A 23,953-nucleotide genomic window follows, 5' to 3' on the forward strand; every position below is an offset into this window, starting at 1 on the left:
CCAGGACCCCACGGAAATCGCTAAAATGTCACTGGAAGCTCAAGGGACCCCTTTCCTTTTCTGAGCGGCCCCACCTCTCTTCACCGGTTATTACCACCTCCCAGTGCCCAAGCCCCTAGACAGCCCCGACCATTCTCCGATGCTGCTCAATCCGTCCAAACGATCCCGTTCATCGGGCGGAGCGCAGCCAGCAGCCCAGCCAGCCTGAGAGGAGGGATGCAAGGTCCAGGTCCCTGAGGTGCACCAGCGGCTTCTCCAACGCCGCCCCCAAGGGACACCCTGGGCGGCGCCGAGCCCTCACCTGGCTCCGCTCCCGCAGCGTATTCGCGCGGGAACGGAAGACCTCAGGCTCCAGTGCCAGAGCCGTGGGCTGCTGTATGCTGAGCGGCCTGAGGAAAGTGAAGTCACTGCCGTCGGAGGCCGGGGAAAAGCACGTCCTGTAGCAATGGCTCTGCGAGTCCGTGGGCCGCAGCGTCACCTCCATGTACTTGAGTGTGCCGTCAGAGCTCACCTGCAGGTTGGGGCTGGATTGCTTATAGAATTCCCGGGAAGGGGACTCCTGGCGCCTGCAGCACCGGCCCCCGCCCCCATCCCCATCTGCGTGTCCCCGAAGGCACTTAGCTGACAGAAAGGTGAAGGTGACTAAGGATAAGAGACTGATGGTTGCTAGAGCCACAATGAGGTAAAGAGTAAGGTCTGACCGCTCAGGAGGATGCGTGAGGAAGTCGCTGGATTTGGGCGTTTCTTCAGGGTCCTCATCCTCCAGAAGGAGCAGCACTGTGGCTGTAGAGGACAGTGATGGGTCACCATTGTCCCTCACAAGGACCACCACCTGCTGGGTGTCAGAGTCATCCTCCAGTAAGGTCCGAGCTGTGCGTACCTCACCAGTGTGTGCAGACACAAGGAACAGTCCTGGGGCTGTGGACTGTGGCAATAGGGAATAAGAAAGCCATGCATTGTGGCCTGCATCAGCATCCACGGCTGTCACCTTAGTGACCAAGGAGCCAGCAGGAGCAGAGCGAGGGAGACGCTGGGGGGTTGAGAATTCCCTGCCCGGTCGTGGGTGCAGCACAGCTGGGGCGTTATCATTCTGGTCAAGGACAAACACATGTAGAGATGTGTTAGCATACAGTGGGGGAGAGCCAGAGTCTCGAACACCCACCACAATCTGCAGCAGCTGCAGCAACTCAAAGTCAAAGGTACGCTGGGCAAACACCCTTCCATCCTCAGGGTTGACATACACAAAGGAGGAGGCAGGGGCCCCCTGAATCTGACTCCCCACAATGGAGTAGGTGAGGCGGGCGTTATCCCCAGCATCTGGATCTGAGGCAGCCACAGTGCAGAGAAGGGAGCCTGGAGGCCGGTTTTCTGGAATGTAAGCAGTGTAGAGCTGCTGGGTGAAGTGGGGTGCATTGTCGTTAACATCTGAAATGTTGAGCCTGATGGTGAGAGGTGTGTGCAGGGGAGGGGAGCCAGCATCACTGGCCAGCAGCTTGATGATATAGTGGGACGTGGCCTCACGATCCAAGGGCTGGCTGGTTAGCAGTGAGTAGTGGTTCTCAGAATGCTTGATTTGAAATGGCAGTTCTGGCAAGATAAGCAGGCTCACTTCACCATTTCTGCCTGAGTCTCGGTCCCGCACATTAAACAACCCCACCACTGTGCCCACTGGTGTGCTTTCCAGGATAGGGTTGACTAAAGAGGCCAGGAGCACCTCAGGAGCATTGTCATTGGCATCCCCTATGTCCACTTGAATCACACAGTGGCCTTCCATGGCTGGCTGTCCTTGATCTCTGGCTTTTGCATGAATTTCATAGAAATTGGACTCCTCAAAGTCTATCGGACCCAACACATGGATTGCTCCACTGCTAGGGTCCAGGCCAAAGAGATTCCGCACTGCCTCAGATGTATGGTCTCCAAAAGAATAGTCAAGTTGGCCATTGGTGCCCTCATCTGGGTCAGTGGCATTGAGGCGGAGCAGTAGCGTGCCTATGGGTGCATTCTCGGGGAGTCCCACACGCAGAACTGAAGACTGGAAGGTCGGAGCATTATCATTGATGTCCAGCACGATGATGGAGATAAGGCTGGTCCCTGAGCGGGCCGGGTTGCCCCCATCCATAGCAGTGAGCACCAGCTGATGTTTTGCCTGAGCTTCACGATCCAGCTGTTGCTCTAGCACCAGCTCTGGGAATAGCTTCCCATCTTTTAGGGTCTTCACATTCAAGGAAAAGTGGTTGCTGGGGCTTAGAGTGTAAAAGCTCACAGTATTGGTGCCCACATCCGGATCCTGGGCACTATCCAGTGGGAATCGTGCCCCAGGTGCTGCTGATTCTGAGATGCGCATATCTCGCTCAGAAGTGGCAAAGCTTGGAGAGTTGTCATTGAGATCCAGGATCTCTACCACAACACGGATGAGCTCCAGGGGGTGTTCAGTCACCACCTGCACTGGCAGCAGGCAGCTGGTGCTGGCTCCACAAAGACTCTCTCGGTCAATCTTTTGATTCACTGCCAGAGCACCATTCATTAAGCTCAGGGAAAAATAACGCCCATTCTCCTCAGAGCCCAACCTCAGACGGCGGCTCAGCAGATCTGTCACCTTTAAACCCAGATCCTGAGCAACATTCCCCACCAGCGTCCCTGGCTCAGACTCTTCCACCACTGTGTAACGAAGCTGCCCAGACACCCAGCCCCAGCAGCACAAGGACAACATGCACAGCACTTGCCATTTCCCAGGGAGCTGTGGGGGTGCCTTGAGCCCCATGACCCAGAAGTCCCTTCCTGGAGAGTAACTCTGTGCTGTCCTGTCTCCAAGGTAGACCCAGGGCTTGGAATGCAGCAGCTGAAATCTCTTATGGCTCCTTCCAGACTCTTAAAAACTGCTCCGAGGTTTGCCTGCCTGCAGCAGTTCTTAGTCACCAAATGGCGGGGGTGGGTAGGGGGAAGGGGAGTTAAATGTGAGTGGAGCTAGGGAGCTGGAGGAGAAGAGGCGGGTAGGAAGAGCAGATCTCCCACCTCGGCTCTGAGTTTGATTGGCCAAAAAGTCTGTCTGCTCTCAACCAATTATAAAGTCGCCTCAGCCCTGGAAACCTTGGGAACAGGCACTGCAAATCTGTGTCACAGAAGCTTGCTACTTCCCCACTCATTTCATGCTGCAGGTTGATTCAGCCCCCTTGACAGCAAAGTTTGACAGCTCAGATGGTGCTCAACAGGGAAAACAAAGCGATACAAAACTCGTCAGTGTTCTGTCCCAGCAACTTTCTGCATGACTTCAGAAGCTTCCACTACTTTACTTGAACCAACAGAAAACTTTGTCCTTCTGAGAGAGGCAAAGCCCATGTGTTTCCTCCCTCCCCTCCCCCATCCGGTCAGATCCTGCTAGGGTAAGAGAAAGATTTGTTAGGACCCTCTAAAGTCTTGCTCTGAGACTCCAGCAATGCTTTGAGGAAAATCTCAGTGTCTACTGATGACTACAGGGTTTGGCTTTTCTGAGATCCCTGACTCAGGATATGGAATGAGTATCACAGCTATACCTAGGAGGGTGGCAAATCAGTTTTCTGACATTATGATTTAACTTTCTGCTTTTTCCCCAAAGAGGTAATGAATGCCCCTCTGCTTCCAATCTACCACATCTAGATCAAATCCCAGCAGGGATTTGACCAGAAGTCATAAAGACCTGGACCACAAGACTTCTACTCTTACCTTTATTGGTATCTCTCAACTCCCTTGGCTTGATACCATTTTTTGTTTTCAGTTGCTTTTCAAATAGAGACATCTGTTCACAGAGGGTTAGGGAGTACTCAAGTCTATGAGGCAGAATACGGTCCCTCCTCAATCCAATGGGAAACTGTAACGTAGAGTTAAGGTTCCCCAGAATCTGACTTCCTCATTGAGGAAGAGCAGAGAAAGCAGCCCTGGGTTTAGGTGATTGCCTGGTGTGTCCTACCTCTCTCTGTTCACTCCAGCTTTCTATGCCTCCACATTCCACCAGCATGCTTCCTTACTCTCCAAAATTGGCATAACCCAGTCCCAAATGCTTATCTGTTACAACCTCCTGGTTAATTCACAAAACTTTTAAAACAAGGCATCTATCACATAGTTACTACTCACAAAAACTGTGACACCACTATGGGCTCTTACAAGGAGATCAGTACTCTCTGGAACATGGTCCAGCCATTTGCCTGGAGCAGAGCAACACTCAGGCACTGGCTGAGCCTGCAAAGGTCTCACCTCTAGCCCATAGAGAAGATCAGAGGGTGGACAGCTTGGGCGAACAGGCTCCCCTGCCATAGGTGCACTGGGTGACTTCACCATCATGAAGCTATCACTCCGAGTAGGTGCAGAAGCCAAGGGCGCACAGCCGTGAGAGTGGCCTCCCACATCAACAAACTTGATAGGGTCATCTGACCCTAGCTGGATTCGGAGGATCCCATTGGAAGGAGGAAGTCCCTCCCTCCTCCGAGATTTGGTGAGACAGGCACAGGTGCCAGCAGGAAAGCATGTCACTCCGCAGGCAGCCCCACGAAGACACTTGGAGAGCAGCGCCACGAATGAACCAAAGGAGACGAAGCAAATCGCCACAAGAGACACAGCCAAGTATAGGGTCAGGCGGGATTCTCCTTCCCTGGGAGCTGAAGATTCTCGAAGATCAGGGACAATTGGATGAGTATCTTCCTCTAAGGACACTAGGAGGGTAACAGAGGTAGAGAGTGGTGGGCTACCACTATCTTTCACCACAATGACCAGTTTCTGTGGTGGGAGATCAGCTGGAATGGGCACAGCTGTCCGCACCTCCCCAGCATATCGAGAAACTGCAAACAGGCTAGGATCTGGGGCTTCCAGGAGCTGGTAGGAAACCCAAGCATTGTAACCTGAATCCAAGTCCACAGCGGTCACCTTCGTGACTAGGTGGCCGGCGCCAACTGATGGAGGCAGTGCTTGGGGACATAAGGAACCAGGCCTGGCCCTAGGGCGGAGCACAGCTGGGGCATTGTCATTGAGGTCCAGCACAAATAGATGAACTGTCACAGTGCTGCTAAGTGGTGGGTTGCCCCTGTCCCGGGCCTGCACCTCAAACTGCAGAGTCTGTGTTTGCTCGTAGTCAAATGATCGAGTAGCATGAACAGCTCCTGTCTGGGGGTTCAGAGAGATAAACGAGGAAGCTGACACATCTCGATTTCTGGGCTCTAAGAGAGAGTAAGAGATAAGTGCATTCAAGCCAGAGTCAGGGTCAGAGGCTGCAAGGGAGCAAAGCAGGTCCCCTGGGCGATTGTTCTCAGGAACAAACACCTCATGTGACCTCTGGAAGAAAGAGGGTGGGTTATCATTCACATCTGAAATATTGAGGAAAATGGTCCTGTGGGTACTCAGAGGAGGATTCCCAGCATCAGAAGCAGTGACCATGATGTCATAACTGGATTTGGCCTCTCGATCCAAGGGCCCAGCAGTTACCAGAGAAAACTGGTTCCTGAAGGCAGACTTGAGGGCAAATGGCAAATGGTCAGGAATACGAAGGCTCACATCTCCATTTGACCCAGAGTCCGGGTCCTGCACACTGATAAGCGCCACCACGGTGCCAGGTTCTGCACTTTCCGGGAGAGTTCCCAGCTCTGAGGTCACTGTGATGTGGGGGGCGTTGTCGTTTACATCCAGTAGATCCACCCGAAGGCTGCAATGTTGCTCCATAGCTGGAGAACCCCCATCACGAGCCCGCACATCAAATTCATAGTAATTCTCACTCTCAAAATCTAGGGGCCCCTGAAGGGTAAGCTTTCCAGTAGTAGGATGCAGGCTGAAGAGGTTTCTCACACGGTCAGGGGTGTGACCACTGAAAGAAAAGGTGACGTTACCACTAGGACCCAGGTCCGGGTCAGAGGCATTGAGCTGTATGAGCACCATTCCCGCTGGCGCGCTCTCCAACACACTAATCCTGTAGCTAGATTGCTGGAAGGCTGGGGCGTTGTCGTTTACGTCCAGCACTGATACCCGGAGCTCTGCAGTGCCAGATCTTGGGGGGTTCCCTCCGTCCACAGCAGTCAGCACCAGGCGGTAATCAGATTGCTTCTCCCGATCCAAAGGCTTCTCCAGGAGCAGCTCTGGGACAAGGCTGCCGTCGCTGCGCTTCTTGACATCCAGAGCAAAGTGTTCATTGGAGCTCAGTCGATAGCTGCTGATGGAATTGCTCCCCACATCTGCATCCTGAGCCTTTTCCAAGGGGAAACGCTGTCCTGGAGGAGCTGCCTCTCCGATTTCCAAGTCCAGCTGCTGCCGCGGAAATCGGGGGGCGTGATCATTCACATCTACGATCTCTACCTCGGCTCGGTACATTTCCAAAGGCCCTTCGGTTACAAACTCCAGGGGCACGATACAGCTGGCACTGAGCCCACACAGTGCCTCTCGATCGATTGGATTCTTGATGAGCAGGGCTCCACTGTCCAAATCCACACGGAAGTGTCTTTGGTTCACCTCTCCAGCGACCTGCAGCCTGCGAGCTGAGAGACTCTCTGTATCCAGCAGGAAATCTTGGGCGACATTCCCTACAAAAGTCCCTTCCTGTGACTCCTCTGGGACCGGGTAGCGGATCTGCCCACAAACGTAACCCAGGTGGCAAAAGAGGAACAAAAGGGTAAGCCCCCGCCAGATCTCTACCCAGCTTCTCACCTCGCGGAGCATTGCTGCAGCCCGCTAATTCTCTATTTGGTCTTGAGAAGCAGAAGAAGCCGACCCGCCCCAAACAGCCACAGCAGCTGGAGACACCTATCTCCCTTTCCCCGCGCCAGCTCTGGCGAGGCTGGGCCGGCGCCGCAAGGGTTACGCGCCTTTTTTGCTGGTGGCGGGGTAGATTTGTCTGCCTTTCATCATGCGATTGGCAGACAGCGGCTCCTGGGCTCAGCCAATAGGCTGAGCAGAGAACGTCCCAACAGCAGCAGGGTTAATGCGTCGCAGCATTGGGAAGAAAAAAACTAAAAAATAAAATAAAATAAAATAAATCCCAACCTATCCTCACCTTCCTAGGGCTCAACGGTATTTCTTTCCACGAATCATTACCTCTGTGGAGAGGCAGACTACATTTTTTTTTTTTCCTAACACATCAACTCACCCCGCCCCTTTTCGGCGGACAGCCTGAGCCCTAGCAACCTGCAGCCCTGAGAACGCGCAGCCATTCCAGACTGGTCACTTTGTTCAAGCCAATGTTGTCATGAACCAATATTCTAAACAAGTAGATTCTGTCTGTCTGATTGTATTTAAGCAACAGCGAATGAGAAGCACTGCCATATACTCAAATACTGCCCTTCTGTACATTATTCAGAAGCTTATCCTGAAAAAAAAAAAAAAAAAAAAAAAAAAAAAGCTCCTTACACACTGATGAAGCTGATTAAAAACATGCAGCGCACATTTTCATTGTAACAGGAGGCACAACAAAACCAACCCTCTATTATTCAGACATTTGCTCGTGATACACTAAATTACTATTCATTGATTTAAAGGACAGAATGGCAGCAGGGTGGTGGAAGCCAGAACAGAGAGAGGTTCAAATCTGAAAGAATCTGTGAGTCTGGGAGATGCCAAGGACTAGATCTCATTACCTGGCAGAATGCTAATGTTCACAGAGTTAGCAGCTATCTTGAATAAGATTAGGATCAGCTACCAACAGCATTGTGCCTACAAATCCTCTTTATTTGACACGGTGGTGTTCTTGATATGTTGTTAATTACCAACTGAGACCATTTCAAAAGATCAAGCTTTCACTTAGCCTCAGGGGACACACTGTAGCTGGAGACTTGATCTCACCCCACCCCCACCATTACCAGCCATCCAGGCAGCCAGGATACTACTGTCTTGCAGAGCAGGGAAACAGCACACTGTACACCATAGACATCCTCACGCTATAATCTGAGTGACAAACACACCAGACAGAACACAGAGAAAGAAAAATCCAGGCTGATCTGGAGGAGGTAATTCATCCAAATCTTTACCTAGGTTACCACTGCTTGTCAAAACTAGCAGCAAAAATGATGTTCTTATCCTCCCCTAGTTTTTTCAAACCTTGAATTTTAGAAATATCTTTTTGACTATGGTGAAGCCAGCAAGTAATATTCTGGTCTCAAGGAGAGGGATTTGGCATTCTGTGTTTTTACACAAAACAAATGAAACAACTTCCCCCCAAGACTCTCAAATCCTACATTTCATGCCATGGGAATAATGCAGGTGGAAAACAGCCTGACCTAGCAAAGTGTCTATGCTAGCATTTATTATCTCAGTGAATTGTACCATCATTCACCCAGCTGCCCTAGTCAGAGTCCCAGGGGTCATTCTGACTCATCCCTGTCCCTCATTTCCTATATCATGTCAATCAACAAGTCCTGATGATTTTATTGTGCTCATCTCCCTCCGTTTGCGCTGCCACTGTGCTAGGTCAAGCATTTATCCATCCTCTCGAATTTTGCAAGAGCCTTCAAACTGTTCACTGTCTCCAGTGACAGTCTCCAATTCATTTTGTTAGTAGCTGCCAGAAAAATTTCTCCAAAACATTATATATAGGATAAAATAATAATCCCTGGCATGGTGTACAGGTAATTCAGGATCTAACTCCCACCTCCCTACTTCACCTCATCTCCTGCAAAGACTGTTTTACACATACACTTTAAGGTTCAACAGTAATTAAATAACTTTTTCCCTCTGCATGGAATTTCCTGCAAAGGTCTTGCCTCTCCTTGCCCCTTCACTATCTGAAAATATAGGATAAAATAATAATCCCTGGCATGGTGTACAGGTAATTCAGGATCTAACTCCCACCTCCCTACTTCACCTCATCTCCTGCAAAGACTGTTTTACACATACACTTTAAGGTTCAACAGTAATTAAATAACTTTTTCCCTCTGCATGGAATTTCCTGCAAAGGTCTTGCCTCTCCTTGCCCCTTCACTATCTGAAAAGCTACTACTCCACCTTTAACTCTTAGCTCCAGCATGATCACTGATGTCATACTGATTCCCCATGTTGACTCAGGTAGTTATTCCCCTTTGTGCCCACTGCTTTTGCATAATGCCAGTCCCCATTATCCTTTTTTGCATGTGCATCTCCTACAGTACTCTGTGTACTATAAGGCTAGGGCAGTGTCTTTTCACCTTTTACAGTGTCCAGAACTTAGGAGATATCAATAAATGATGCACATTGATATCATCATTTATCCACCCAAAAATTTATTAAATATTTGCAAAGTAGGTATCATCTTTTTTTGGGGGGTACAGGGGGTCAAACTCAGGACATTGTGCTTGCAAGGCAGGCAGTGGCACCACTGAGCTAAATCCCCAGCCCAATATTATCTTTATTTTATAGATGAGAAAGTTGGAGTTCAGAGAGGTTAAGAGACTTGTCTAAACCTAAACAAATAGTATGTGCAGTACTGTATTTATATTTGCAAGTTCACACTAAAACAAACAGGAATGGTTTGCTTTACTAGAATTAGAACACTATAAAACTTTAATTTTACATATCTTTTTAGGCCAACTGTGTGATTCTTCCTTCTCTAGATGTTTTAACAGCTTTCTTGAGATATAACTGACATAACATACAATTCCCCTATTTAAGGTGGGTTTTAGTATATTTACCTGTACTAAACAGATGTAATTACCACCACAATCTAATCATAAAAATTTTTTCTCTCACCAAAAAGAACCCCAATTTCCATTGCCTAGCTCTAGATTTTTTTGTTTTTGTTTTTTGAGACAGGGTCTTGCTTTATAATCCACGCTGGCCTTGAACTTACAGCAATCTTCCTGCATCAGCCTCCTGAGTTCTGGGATTACAGGTATGTGCCACCATGCCTGGCTACCCAGTTTTTTAGATTTTGAAAAATTACCCAGGTGCCAGTAGTAGAGAAAATTTTCTCCTTAGATGACTAAAATTCCATTTTATGTCTTCCCAAGTTGGGAAATAAATTATAGTATATTTTTAAAAAGTTGGGCCTGGCCCAATAAAGTTGGTTCTGTGAACACAAGCATGATACTTTGCTTCATAAATATGCTAAACAGGGCTGGGGATGTAGCTCAGTGATTCTGCTGCCTGCCTTGCAAGCACAAGGGCCCAAGTTCGATCTCCAGTATCAATAAATAAATAAATAAATAAAATGCTAAATCAACTGATAAATTCTAGGGAAGTGGTTTTCAAAGTGACTACACATTAGGACCACCTGGGGATTTTAGAAAAATATTCATACCTGCAAGTATTGTGCTTTAAATATTTTGGGGTGTGGCCTGAGCTTCACAATTTTTATAATTCTCCTAGGTGATTTTAAGGTGTACCCAAGTTTGAGAACATTATTCTAGGGAAAATATCAAGCATAAATCCTATAAAACCCAAAGTGTGCCCCCTTTATTGTTGTTGTTTTTTGAGACAGGGTCTCACTATGTGGTTGAGACTAACCTGGAACTCACTGTGTAGCCCAGGGTGGTCTCGAACTCTCAGGGTGGTCTCGAACTCTCAGCGATCTTCCTGCCTCAGCCTCCCAAATGCTGGGATTACAGGCATATGCCACCACACCCAGCTCAAAGTGTTCCTTTTTGACAATCTAGTTTTATCTAGAAGCAGCTGCTTCTATCTACTTTTCATCCTCCTTTTTTTTTCTTTCCCAGTATGGGGGTTTAAACCAAGGGCCTCAAGCATGCTAAGCAAATGCTCTATCACTGACCTACACTATTGACCGATTTTTATTTAATTTTGAGACAAAGTTGCCCAAGATGGCCTCAAACTTGTAATCTTCCTGTCTCAGGCTTCTGAGTAGCTGGAATGATAGGTCTGTGCCACCACCCTTGGCCTTCTTTTTTTTGTACTGGAGATTGAACTCAGGACTTTGCATTTTCAAGGCAGGCAGCAGCACCACTGAGCTAAATACCTGGCCCTCGTTTTTTTGTTTTTTGGGGACAGGTTCTCAGCATGTAGTTCAGACTGGCCTTGAACTTGAATTCAAGGCAGTCTTCCTAGCTCAGTGCTAGGATTACAGGTGCCAGTAGTAGAGAAGATTTTCTCTTTAGATGACTGAAATTCCATTTTATTTCTTCCCAAGTTGGGAAATGACATTATAGTATATTTTTTAAAAGCTGGGCTCGGCCCAATAAACTTGGTTCTGTGAACAAGCATCACCACACCTGGCCTAAGTCTTTTCATATGTTCATCTACTTTGTCATTTTAGGCTATCTTCAAATCTGCTCATTTCTAAGCTGTGTTTAGGATTTTGACTGGGTGAATGACTAATAAAACTAATAGTAATAACAAATATTTATAGCACTTATTATATACTAGACATTATACCAAATACCTTACATACAGTATATCATGCATCAGTCCCATAAAACCCAGTATACCTTTTTGGCAAACGAGAAAGTAGAATAAAAAGGAGATTCAGTAAATTGGTTCAGGACTTGTAGTTGGGAGGTGATACAGCCTCATATGTATAACTGGTAAATCTAAGATTTGATAGCAGTAATGTAGAAAATAACAGTGGTTCTCCCACAATTGACAGCATGTGCAGGTTTGTCTCCAAGACAAAGGCCTGGTAGTCACCAGTTTGCCTTTCTGAATAAATGAACATTTTACTTTGCCAAGGAAAGAAATTTATCTACCTTTCACATTATGTGTACATCTAAGAAAAATAATGCTGGAAAGATCAATAACAACACTAGAGGAATATTTGTATTTATATTCTTTTGGGTTAGCTAGATTATTTTAAAAATAAATTCTTACTTTTATAATTGAGGAAGTTGTCTCTGGGTTTGGGGATTATAGTTTTATTTTTTTCTTTATATTGTCTAATCTTCTACAAGGCTCATGCCTTACTATAAAAACAGTAACATATTTGGCAAGCAGCGGGCCATTATTTCCAGCAGTGTGCTCCAAATATATTTTTTAAATCTTAGAATCTTATTTCATTGCTAGGAAATTATCTGAAAACAAGAAACAGGACCCATTAAGAAAAGTTTCCAAAAGCCATTAATTTTAATGTAGATGTAAAAATTATTTGAAAGGTAGTCAAAAGAGGTAGTTTTTAATACTCCTAGCAGCTGCCACTGGTTAGAGGTATCAATGGATTGTTGCCACAGCAAGTGATACCAAGCTGAGCTGAGTGCTGAGAGCCCGGGTTAGAGTTCAAGTGCCCCTTAGCAAGTTTGAATAAATGTGATGGCAGATGAGTGCTGAGAGTGTGAATGGGTGCTCAGATGGATCAAGCAACGTCACCTTGAAATGGGACCACAAAGCACACTCTAGCGGGCCACTCCCCTCCCAAAGGCACTAAGTTTGATCTAGGAAGGAACAGGTGAAATTATGGACGCATGATCAGAAAAAACATCTTCATCATTAAGGAATAGCTCCATACTTTCCTGAACAAACTGAAGGAATCAAAAAGCATTAAAGACTTCAGGGATGACCTGCTAATCCTTACCTGACCAGGAGGGGCGCTCTCCGCGCCCAGCACCTGCCTATAGAACACGGGATCGCAGCTCCTCAGCGTGTTCTGGCGGCTGGCCAGGGGGCTGGCGGCCCCAGGTTTCTTCAGCAGCGGGTCGCTGCGGCGTGAGTCCGTGGTGAGGTACACCTGATGGTAAAGGTGCGGTGACATCAGGCCCCCCCGCACGGCGTCCGCGTGCAGAGAGGGCCCTGGTGTTCTGTACAAAGAGCTCACCGGGGCTCGGTACAGGTCCCTAGATTGCTTCCACTTGTAAACTTTGAATATGATAACTCCCAAGACTGTGGCTGCGAACCCCACAGAGACCAGGATTAGAGAAAGAAGTAGATAAAAGGTGAGATTTTTATTCTGCTCCCGGGGGTCAGAGCCAGAGGGGAACTCGGCCCGGGCTTCCGGAGAGTCCTCAGTTACTGATACAGTTAGAGTAGCCGTGGTGGACAGAGATGGCTCTCCGTTGTCTGTGATCAAGACCCTGAGAGTCTGCCTGGGCGAATCTGTGTCTTGGACTGGGCGAGCAGTGCTGACTTGACCTGTGTGAAGCCCCACAGCAAAGAGGCTGTGGTTGTGAGCTCCCAAGAGGCTGTAGGAGAGCCAGGCGTTGTGTCCTGCGTCTGCGTCCCAACCTACCACCCGCGAGACCACGTGGCCGGCTGCGGTACCTCGAGGCAGCGTCTCTACGGCAGTCTGGCCAGGCCGTGGGTACAGGACCCGAGGGGCATTGTCATTGCGGTCAGTGACAAATATGTTCACACTGATGTTGGTGGCCAGGGCCGGGCTGCCCCCGTCGCTGACGCGAGCTGTTAATTCGAACTCCCGCCGATCCTCATAGTCCAGGGACACCAAAGATGACAAGACGCCACTGTCACGGTTTATCGTGAAATAGCGACCCACTAGCCCGGTTTCAGCCCCTTGCTCCAGGAGAAAGAAGGAAAGACGAGCATTCTGTGGGGCATCGGGGTCCCAGACACTTAGGTTTAGTATGGGAACCCCAGGGAGATTGTTTTCCTCCACGTAAACGTCGTAGGAAGACTGGGAAGATTGCGGAGTGTTGTCGTTGATGTCGGACACTTGGACTCGCACTGTGGTGAGGGCGGAGAGAGAAGGCGATCCTGCATCTCGAGCCGTGATGCTGAGGTTGTATTCTGGCATGGTCTCTCGATCCAGGACTGCACTGGTTTTCAAAGTGAAGTAATTCTTGAGGGAAGAAATAAGGGTGAAGGGGAGACCCGGTGGAACTTCACAAGTCACGAGCCCGTTCTCACCGGCATCCAGATCGGTCACACTGAGAAGAGCGATGACAGTGCCCAGAGGGGCATCCTCAGGGACTGGGCTGTACACGGATGTTACCGTGATTTCCGGGGCATTGTCATTCACGTCCACAACTTCCACTAATACTTTGCAATGTGCTCCTTCGGGATTGGCGCCCTTGTCTTTGGCCTGGATGTAAATCTCGTGGAGTTTCGTGTCTTCAAAGTCCAGGCGACCTTTGATTGTCAGCACCCCCGTTACAAGGTCTAAGGCAAACAGTTCTCGCACTCCAGCGCGGTTGTGGCTGCCGAAGGAGTAGACGATTTCCCCGTTGGGGCCTTCATCCAGATCTGTCGCACGAACTTGTGCCACGCGAGTGCCGGGGAGTGCATCCTCCAAGACGCGCGCCCGGTACAAAGACTGGTTGAAGGCGGGCGCATTGTCATTAGCGTCCAGCACGGTGATGCGAATGGGAAGGCTGGCGGAGCGAGCCGGGGTTCCTCCGTCCAACGCAGTCAACACCAACTGGAGGCTCTGCTCTCGTTCCCGGTCCAGGGCGCGTTCCAACACCAGCTCTGCGTACTTGGTGCTGTCTTCCCGAGTCTGCACGCGAAGCGCAAAGTACTCGTTATGGCTCAGCTCATAGGTTTGTAAAGAGTTGCTTCCTACATCGGGATCGTGCGCGCTCTCGAGCGGAAAGCGCGTCCCTGGCGCCATGGCCTCGCTAATCTCCAATTTCATTTCCCCGGTGGGGAAAGCGGGATTATTGTCGTTGATGTCCTGGATCACCACTTCCGCGCTGAACAGCTCTAGCGGGTTCTCCACCACCAACTCCAGAGTCACAGTGCAGGAGGGCAGGGTCCCACACAGCTCCTCTCGATCCAGACGGTCGTTTACGAACATCTCTCCGGTCTCCCAGTTCACCTCAAAGAATCTACGGCTCGCTCCGGATACCACACGGAGCCTGCGGGCTGACAGGCTGCCAAGATCCAAATCGAGGTCCCCGACCACGTTACCCACAATGAAACCCTTCTCTCTTTCCTCCAGGATCTCATAGTGAATGATGGTGGAAGCCTTGTTCAAGGCACTGAGCAGAAGCAAAACTCCCACCACTCTCCCGGTGCTTACCAGTCCGCTTCTCCAGGCCTCTGGGACCATCTCACACGAGAGCGGTTCCTCTTCGCGGGTCCAGATCGTCCCGGCGATTTCGCTGAGAAACTTTCAGCGGGTTAGCGCTTGGGCGCTGGGCGCCGAGTCGGACATTGCTCTCTGGGTGCCTCTGATTTGCTCGCAGCCTGTTCAGTCTCTGCCTCATCCCGGGGCGCCGAAAGGGGACGGGCCGGGGCCAGATCTCCAGCGTCTTCATTGGCCGACAGCGGCACTCAGAGTTCCAGCCAATAACTGCACGAAGAATGCGCTAGCGCCTGGTTTTCTGGCTGGACACGCGCTAGCGCCAGGAACTTCACTTTTCCTCTGGCTCTCCGCCAGAGTTTCCGACCAGAGCTCCTTGCCAATACCGTACAGAGAAACCTACTTCAACCTGGAAAGCACACTGCGAGGCGATGAGGCTGGCTGTTTGACAGTCTCCGAGCCATATCAGGGCCCCTACACACTTTAATCGCTTTTTTTGATCATAAGAATGGGGATCAAACCAAACCGGAAACGACATAATGCTGTCTGTAAAAATGCCAACAAATCAGATTTGTTGGAGGACAGACAAGTAGCCTGACTCTACTTGTTAGAAGGAATTAGTATTTCAGTGGCGATGTCGATCTTTGCAGTTTTATGGGCTGGGAGTGTAGCTCATTGGTAGGAGCTTTAGCCCAGCGGTCACGAGGCTCTGGGCCCTACCCCAACACCCCCCTCCCATTCAGTTTTATCTGTCACTTCCTCAGCAGAGCAAATCAGCAGGAGCTATTGTCTGTTTGTTTAATCCTGTCTTATAAAATTTATGAAAATAAAATTCAGGTTTTATTTCTTTTAAAACTGGCTGTCTTTGTTCAGTTTTTATTTAAGAACCTGAGAGCAACGTGAAAATTTCTGATCTTGTGTTTCCCAATTGGTTAGAACAAAATCTCTCAAATGTTTCCCCTTATATGATCAACTATTTTCTTGAAATCTTAGGTACAGATGCAAGGAGAAGTTGAATTATTAATAAAGAATAGCACTCCCCCCTCCTTAAGTTAAAAAAAGAGTGGAAAAACAATTTCTATAATAGCAAAGCTACATCAACTCCTTAGAGAAATATAAAGATGTTACCACAGAATAAAAAGCCTTGGTTTTTCTGCATTAAGGATTGTAATCACCAACCAAATAGCAATGATTGAGGTAATGTGTAAGAGTCAGGTATGAAATAAGTTGAGTTGTTTGTCTTGGACAAGAAACTAACCTCTAAGCATGCCTGGATTCCTATTCCAGTAAATGCATAAGGCAGTAATGTGCCTTACTGAGTAAGTTTCAATTAATGATGCAAACCCCCTCCCCAGATGTAAAATTTTAGAGCCTTATGCACTTTTCATATAGTTGTCTTGGACATCATTTTGTATATAAAACTTTCTGAACCGAATTTTAAACACAGGTAGAAAGGTAGTAGAAAAGTTAATATATAGGACATTTGGGGAGTGAGACAGAAAGTCCTGTTACCTGTCTCTCCAAGTCCTTAACACTTTAATTCACCTCTTTAAATCTCCAGTTTTAAATGTTTAATTTAATGATTGGCCAGACCACTAAGAAGACTGGTAGGCATTAGGATGAAAAACATTCGAATATAGAGAATACAGGCCCAGTCACTTGCTACTCATAGTGTCACCGATGGCAAAGACATTGGAAACTTGTTAGAAATGAAAACATGGTTTACTTTAAGTCTACTGTACTAGAATTTGCATTTTAATAAAACATCTGGGTGATCTGGAAGCACATTAAACTTTAAGAAGCACTAATCTAGTGGGTTATTCATAGATATACTAATTTATCAATTTTTTTCTCTTCCCCATCAATTTCTAATCTGGGTTTTGAAAACTGGTTTTTTAAAATTTAAGTAGTAGGGCTGGGGATTTAGCTCAGTGGTACTGCGCCTGCCTTGCAAGTGCAAGGTCCTGAGTAGGATCCCAGTGGTGGGGTGGATTTTTTAAGTAGTCCTATTAATAATAACTAATAATTAATAATAAAGGAAATTCTCTTCATGAACTAGCTCATAAACTCTGGGATTCCCTCTCAACAGTAGCTAAGGTGAACTTCCTAAAATTTTAATTGGATCATATAATTCTCCAGTTATTCAATGGTAGCATCACCCTGCACTTGGACTAAAATGCCAAATTCTTTGCAGCTTTCCCAAGGTTTCACACCTTCTTTCTATTTTATTTCTTTTTTTTGGTACTGGGGATCAAACCTGAGACCCTGTGCTTGGGAGGCAGGCAGCAGAGCCACTGAGCTAAATCCCCAGCCTTAGCTCTGCTCCATTTCACTGCCTTCTGTGTGGTCATCAGCCAAGCCCTTTGGGTCTCAGGGCCTTCCCACAGGCTGTTTCTCTCCTGGGAAAGCTTTCTTTTCTTCTTTTTCTTTGTTTTGCTAATTCCACAGGACTTTGAGGACTCACCTTAAATATTTCCTAATAGAGGTCTCCCATTAGGCCTCAGTGAAGAGCAGGATCTTTTGTTATGCTTTCTCAGAATACCTTTCTTTTAAAAAATTGAATTTAGTAAAATTTAAAATTTGTGGTATAGGAGATCAAACCCTGGTCCTGGCATGAAGCTACGTCCCTAGATCTCTTTGCATTTTAAATTTAGAGACAGGATCTCACTAAGTTACCACCAAATTGCTGTGCTCAAACTTTCCATTTTCCTGCCTCAGCCTCCTAGAGTGCTGGACTTACAAACATGTGCCACCACACGTGGCTGCGATTTAAGATTTTATAACTATTTTTGTTTAAGCATAATGTCTGTTTCTCTCTCTCTCTCTCTCTCTCACACACACACACGCACACACTCTAGGAGTACAGAGACCATGCCATTTAGACGATGACTCGTATCTTCACTAGGCACTGAGGATTGAGCCCCGGACCTCACTCATGTTAAACATGCACTCCATAACTGAATCCCAATGTTTACTGATGTACCAATGCTTACTGATGCTAACTTTTTTGGGAGGGGTTTGAGATAGGGTCTTGCTTTTTAGTTTAGGCTGGCCCTGAACTCACAATGTAATCTAAACTGACCTTGAACTTGTGATCCTCCTGCCTCAGCGTCCAGAGTGCTAGAATTACAGGTGTGTGCCACCACACCCAGCCTATTAATGCTAACTGAATAGCAACCACAATATACAGGACTATGTATACTCATTTGTGTGTATCCATTCTTCTTGGGGGGAAACATTTTTAGAAGATATATTCATTGTTTGTTTTTGGTGTTGTGGATTGAGCCCTGGGCCTTCCACATGCTAAGCAAGTGCTCTTATCTTGGAGCTACACATCTAACCTCCTAACATTTTAATTTTTAACTTCTCTTTCATAGTCTTTATCTATAAAAAGGGAATAATAACAGTACTCACTGATATAATCACAGGCATCTCAATCATTTTAAAAATCTTGTAACAGCTTTATATATACCATGTAGTCCACCTATACAATTTAAGGAGTTTTACTAAATTTATATACTCACGTAAGCAACCCTCCAATGCTATAATCTAGTTTTAGAAGACTCCCTAAAATTTCCCTCCTCCTTGCTCTTAACATTAGCATTAGGCAACCACTGATGTACTTTTTTATGCAGTTTTGTCTTTCCTTTTTTTCTTTTCTTTCACAAGGCTGGGGGTCGAACCCAGGGCCTTCTGTATGCTAGGCAAGCACTCTACTACAGAACTACACCTCAATCTCATGATTCTGCCTTTTTTTAGGAATTTTATTACAAAGAAATTATAGACCCCACTGCGCTGCACTGAGCTCTGCAGATACAGGCACTGGGTGACTATATACTTCAGTAAGGGAAAGTAAGTAAACATGGGCAAAGGAGATCCTAAGAAGCCAAGAGGCAAAATGTCCCCATATTCATTCTTTGTGCAAATTTACCAAGAGAGTACAAGAAGCAGCACTCAGATGCTTAAGTCAACTTCTCAGGGCTTTCTAAGACATTCTCAGAGAGGCAGAAGACCACAGCTGTTGAGGAGGAAGGAAAATTTGAAAACATAGCAAAAGTAGACAAGGCCTACTATGGATAAAAATCTACTTCCCTCAGAATAAGCATGATATATCATGTACTGGTACAAATTCCTTATGATGAATGTTATCATTACGTATATCTAAAATATAAAAATAAATACTTTGCTTAAAAAAAAAAAAGAAAGAAAAGAAAATCTACTTCTCTCCTGAAAGGAAAACCAAAATAAAATTCAAAGATCCCAGTGTATCAAGGGACCTCCTTTGGCCTTTTTTGGGTTCTGTTCTGAGTATCACCCCTATATCAGTGGAGAACATCCTGGCCTTTCCATTGGTGATGTCAAAAAAGAAACTGGGAGAGATGTGAAATAGACAGCTGCACATAACAACTGGCTTTATAAAGAGAAAGCTGCTAAGCTGAAGGAACGTGACAAAGATACTGCCACATACTGAGCTAAAAGCCTGATGCAGAAAAAAAAAAAGTCATCAAGGTTGAAAACAGCAAAAAATGAAGGGGGAGGAAGAAAAGGAAGATGAAGATGATGACAGTGAGGAAGATGAAGATAATGATGAATAAGTTGGACCTTGTTTTTTATTACTACCCTTCTTTTCTTTAATCCCCCAAACACAACTGACTCCCTTTAAAGAAAATACTTGAAGTGTAAAGCTGTGTAACATTAGCCTTTAAATTATGCAGCCTCTTTTTGTATAGTTAACACGATACTGAATGTATCTTTCAATAACCCTGTCCTGATGGTATTTTCAATAACCACTACTTTGCCTGGTACAGCATGGAAATTTAAAGCAGGTTCTACTTAGTGCATAGTAGGAATTAAATATGGGGATGGTCGTTTTTCATCTTTAGTTGTCTCTAATGTAGTTTATATGAAGTAATAGTTTTGCAAACTGAATACCACTTCAAAATTTCAAAGACAAATTGCAGCTGTTCTGTTGACATTCTAAAGGCTTCAAGGTACTTTTTAAAAATTAGAGTAAAGGGAATTAGGACCAGGGATTTAGCTCAGTGGTGCCTTGGAAGCACAAGGTCCTGAGTTTGATTCCCAGTACTGCAAAATAAATAAATAAGTAAATAAATATAAAAGGGAATTAAAATGTGTAGACTTTCATGTCTGCCTTCTTTCACTTAGCATCAAATCCAGCTCTTAACTACACCCTCAGATCTGTTCCTTCCCAGATTTTCTCATAATAATAAGCACTTCTAGTCCAGTCTGATATTCAGAAGTCACTTTTAACATCTCCTGCATCTCTACCTGAGATTCATTGCCAATCCATACCAATGCTTACTACTTCCAAAATATATTTGGAAACAATTACTTTCTCCATCCACTGTTACTCCCTGCATCAAAGCCACATTAAGTAAAGTGGTAGCTTCCTTGGTGGCATTCTTACTTCCTTTTTTGCTTTGGCTAAAATCCACTTCATATGCAGAAATTTAAGATTTCTTTCAAAACTGTACATTAGATCATATGACCTCCTTGCTAAACGTAGTGCTTGGCATTAGGGATGGCTAGCTGATTTGTGGGGCTAGTGCAGAATAAAAATAGAGGGCTTCCTTTTAAAAACTTATCAAGTAGCTGGGGATTTAGCTCAGTGTTTCTGCCGCCTGCCTCACAAGAGCAAGGACCCGAGTTTGTATCCTGGTACCAAAACAAACAAACTTATTAAGGATTTCAAGATAGTGACAGCAGAATATTAACCCAAGAGCAAGCCACTGGGTGGGGTGGGCCAAGTGGAGCTTAGACGTGTGTGGATGGCATAGGTCACATGCTCATGAAGTTGGTCCTGCCTGGTACTCTCAATAAATATAACCTGATATTGTTTTTAATATTAATTGTCAAATTATTTAACATTTTCCTAGAGGGTCAGTAATAAAATTCTCTTCAAAATATCACACTCAGGAGGATATATATTCCTTTTAAAATCCTAACTACCTTCTAGTAATCTTTCAATTCAATCTAATTTGTCAATTTTAATAGGATCCTAAGGTCATACTAAGATATCATTGTAGGTTTTTTTGTGTGTGACAGTTTTTTGTTTTGTTTTTGAGACTTGCTATGCAGTTCAGGCTGGCATTGGACTGTGTAGCCCAGGCTGGCCTTGAACTCACAGCAATCATCCTACCTCACAGGCATGCATCACTACGTCCAGTAAGACATTATTTTAGGAAAAATGGAATATAAATGGATAATCCTACCTCAACTTAGATAGGTGGGAAATTCAAGGATTTGGTGAAAAATGTGAATAGTTTAGCTTTAATATTTACCTGAATATTTACCATTCTTTGATCTGAAAAGATGATATATCAATCTGTTTCTTTGTTTGTTGTTTTGGTACCAGGGATTAAACTTGGGACCTTGTGCTTGCAAGGCAGGTGACGGCACCACTGAGCTAAATCTCTGGCCCATGATATATCAATCTTAAGAACAAGTTTCATTCTATCTTTAGAACAAGAAGAAATTATTTCATGAAAATATTTTGAACAACAAACTGATTTTAGAGAATAAAAGCTTATATATAAAAAGACATTTATACTTTGTCCTATTTGAATGGTATTTTCTCCTGGTCTTGATCACATTAGTATGCTTTTATTGTTTATTACATCACAAAGCCTAAATGTGTCAGGAAACTACCTGCAAAGCTTTTTCCATATAAGAATCTTCCAAGAGGCCTAAATACTTCTTGAGAGATAGAATTTGTTTTAATTTTGCTCCAGCTTGCCACTATTACATTTCTATCTAAATTAGTATTAGTTCTTACCAAGTAGGTAGCCTTGTTTACTATTTATTTATTTATTATTTATTGAGACAGGGTCTCACTTTGCAGTTCAAACTGGCTCTGAACTTATTATATAGCTTAGGCTAGCCTCAAATTGACAGCAATCCTCCTGCCTCTGCCTCCCAAGTGCACCCCCAGGTTTTGTTTTTGGTTTTGTTTTTGGTACCAGGGATCAAACTCGTGTCCTTGTGCTTGGGAGGTAGGTTGTTGGAACCACTGAGCTAAATCCCCAGCCCTCTTGTTATTTTTTTATGCATTAAGTAATTCAGTTTATTATATACTGACAATTTTAAAGAAATGTAGCTTTTTTTTTTTTTTTTTTTTTTTTTTTTTTTGAGACAGGGTGTCCCTATGCATTCAGGCTGGCCTTGAACTCACAGCAATCTTTCTGTCTCCGTCTCCTGAGTGCTGGGACTATAGGTGTGAAATGTAGCCCCCCACCCTTTGGTACTAGGGATTGAACTCAGGACCTTGTGCTTGCCAGGTAGGCACAGCACTGCTGAGCTACATCACCAGCCCTGAGCTACATCCCCAGCCAATGAAGTGTAACTTTTTTATTATTAAGATCTTCTAGCATTACAGAAGTTTAGTGCATAATAAAGATGTTATCTCATATCACTGGATGAAGACAAAGTTCTAAATGATATCCAAATGGTATTGGATAGCCATCTGGAAAATACAAGGCAAAATTAGGTCCATACCTCAACACATGCAGGAGTAAATTTTACACTGATTAGAAATCTAAATGTAAAAGCCAAAAACCATCCAAATACTAAATGAAAACAATGATGATTGTTTCTATAAACTAGGTATGAGGAAATATTTCTGTGACTCAAAAATTAAATGGAATACAGGAAAAGACTGATTCATCTGATTACACAAAAGTGAAGAGCCAGTTGAAGTGGCCCACACCTGTAATTCCAGCTACTTTCAAGATGACGCAGGATGAACACAAGTTCCAAGGCAGCCTGGGAAAGTCAGAAAGACTCTTGTCTCAAAATAAAAAAATAAAAAGGGCTACAGATGTAGTTCAGTGGTAGAGCACTTGTCTAGCATGTGTCCAATCCCAGTACCAAAAACAAGAGAAGAGAAGTCATCAAGATACATCTTAATCAAATTACTGAAAATCACTGGCAAAGAGAAAAATTTAGCCTTAACCAGAGGAAAGACATATTAAATACAAGAGAACAAAAATAGGAAAAATTATAGATTTCTAATAAAAAAAAACATCAGGCAAAAAAGGAGGAAAATATTTTTTGAAGGAAAATATTTTTAAATCATTGAAAGAAAAAAAAAGTTCAGTTTAGAATTCTAAATCCAGCAAAGTTATCTTTTAAAAATGAAGGTTAAACTAGGCCATGACTCAGGAAAATTGTGAGATTGAGGCCAGCCTGGCTACACAGTGAGTTCAAGGCCAGCCTGAACTACATAGTAAGACCCTGTCTTTAAAAGAAAAAAAAAAATGGTGCTGGTGGTGGCACACATCTGTGATCCCAGCACTTGGGAGTCTAAGGCAGGAGGATTCCCCCGAGTTTAAGATGGGTCTGGCTGGGTTAGATAGTGAGTTCAAGATCAGCCTGAATTACATAATAAGACCTTGTGTCCAAAAAAAAAATTAAATAGTGAAAATGAGTGTGGTGGTGTGCCCTTGTAATTCCAGCACTCTTTGAGGTTCAGGTAGGAGAACTGCAAGTTCAAATCAACCTGGCCACTTTAGCAACTTAGTCTGAAAAAAAAGGAGGTGAGGAGCTCAGTGCCAAGGCACTGGGTCCAATCCCTAGTATTGTAATAATAATAATAATAATAATAATAGTTGTTATTACATAAAGTTTTTTCACTACAAAAATGTAAGCATGTGAAGTGATGTGTACATATGCTAAACAATTTGATTTGGCCATGCTACCGTGTATATTTCTACAAACATGTTGGATACCATAAATGTATGTAATTTTTGCTTTTCAAAAATTTTACATCATAGGGGAAAGGAAATAAGGGAAAAGAAAAAATATGAGAAAAGGAAAAAAAATGGAGACAAAGTCTTTGTAAATAGGAGAGGGTGGAGGGGGTGAAGAAAGGGCAGGGGTATGGGGAAAAAAAAGAACCAAGATCTGTCATGTAAAGGTACAAGATCCCACTGATGAATGTAACTGTACTGTATACCTAAAAAGTACCAATAAACTCAATTTAAAAAATTTACATTTATTAAAGAAATTAGTGACAGAAATGGTAAAAATGTTGGTTAAATGTTAGAGGTTTTTCAATTTTACTTTCTTTAAAACATAATTGATTATTTAAATGCA

At 44.9% G+C, this 23,953-nt stretch overlaps 1 protein-coding gene across 18 annotated transcripts in view; it reads right to left on the reverse strand.

Moving 5' to 3' along the window:
* The window catches only part of LOC104855158 (protocadherin gamma-C4), a 171,487-nt gene that overhangs the window by 18,803 nt on the left and 128,731 nt on the right, over positions 1-23,953 (reverse strand). Inside the window, exon 1 of one of the 18 annotated variants that reach the window (XM_019206030.2) lies at positions 14,837-15,028. The exons of 13 other annotated variants lie outside the window; for them this stretch is intronic. In XM_019206030.2, coding sequence (XP_019061575.1) covers positions 14,837-14,866 — 30 coding nt within the window. In that variant the 5' untranslated portion in view covers positions 14,867-15,028. 4 more of the 18 variants (XM_019206025.1, XM_019206017.2, XM_019206016.2 and 1 more) reach the window with 4 other exon arrangements.

This window comes from Fukomys damarensis, unplaced genomic scaffold (assembly GCF_012274545.1).
Source record: "Fukomys damarensis isolate Sample0158 unplaced genomic scaffold, DMR_v1.0_HiC HiC_scaffold_3, whole genome shotgun sequence".
Taxonomy (NCBI): domain Eukaryota; kingdom Metazoa; phylum Chordata; class Mammalia; order Rodentia; family Bathyergidae; genus Fukomys; species Fukomys damarensis.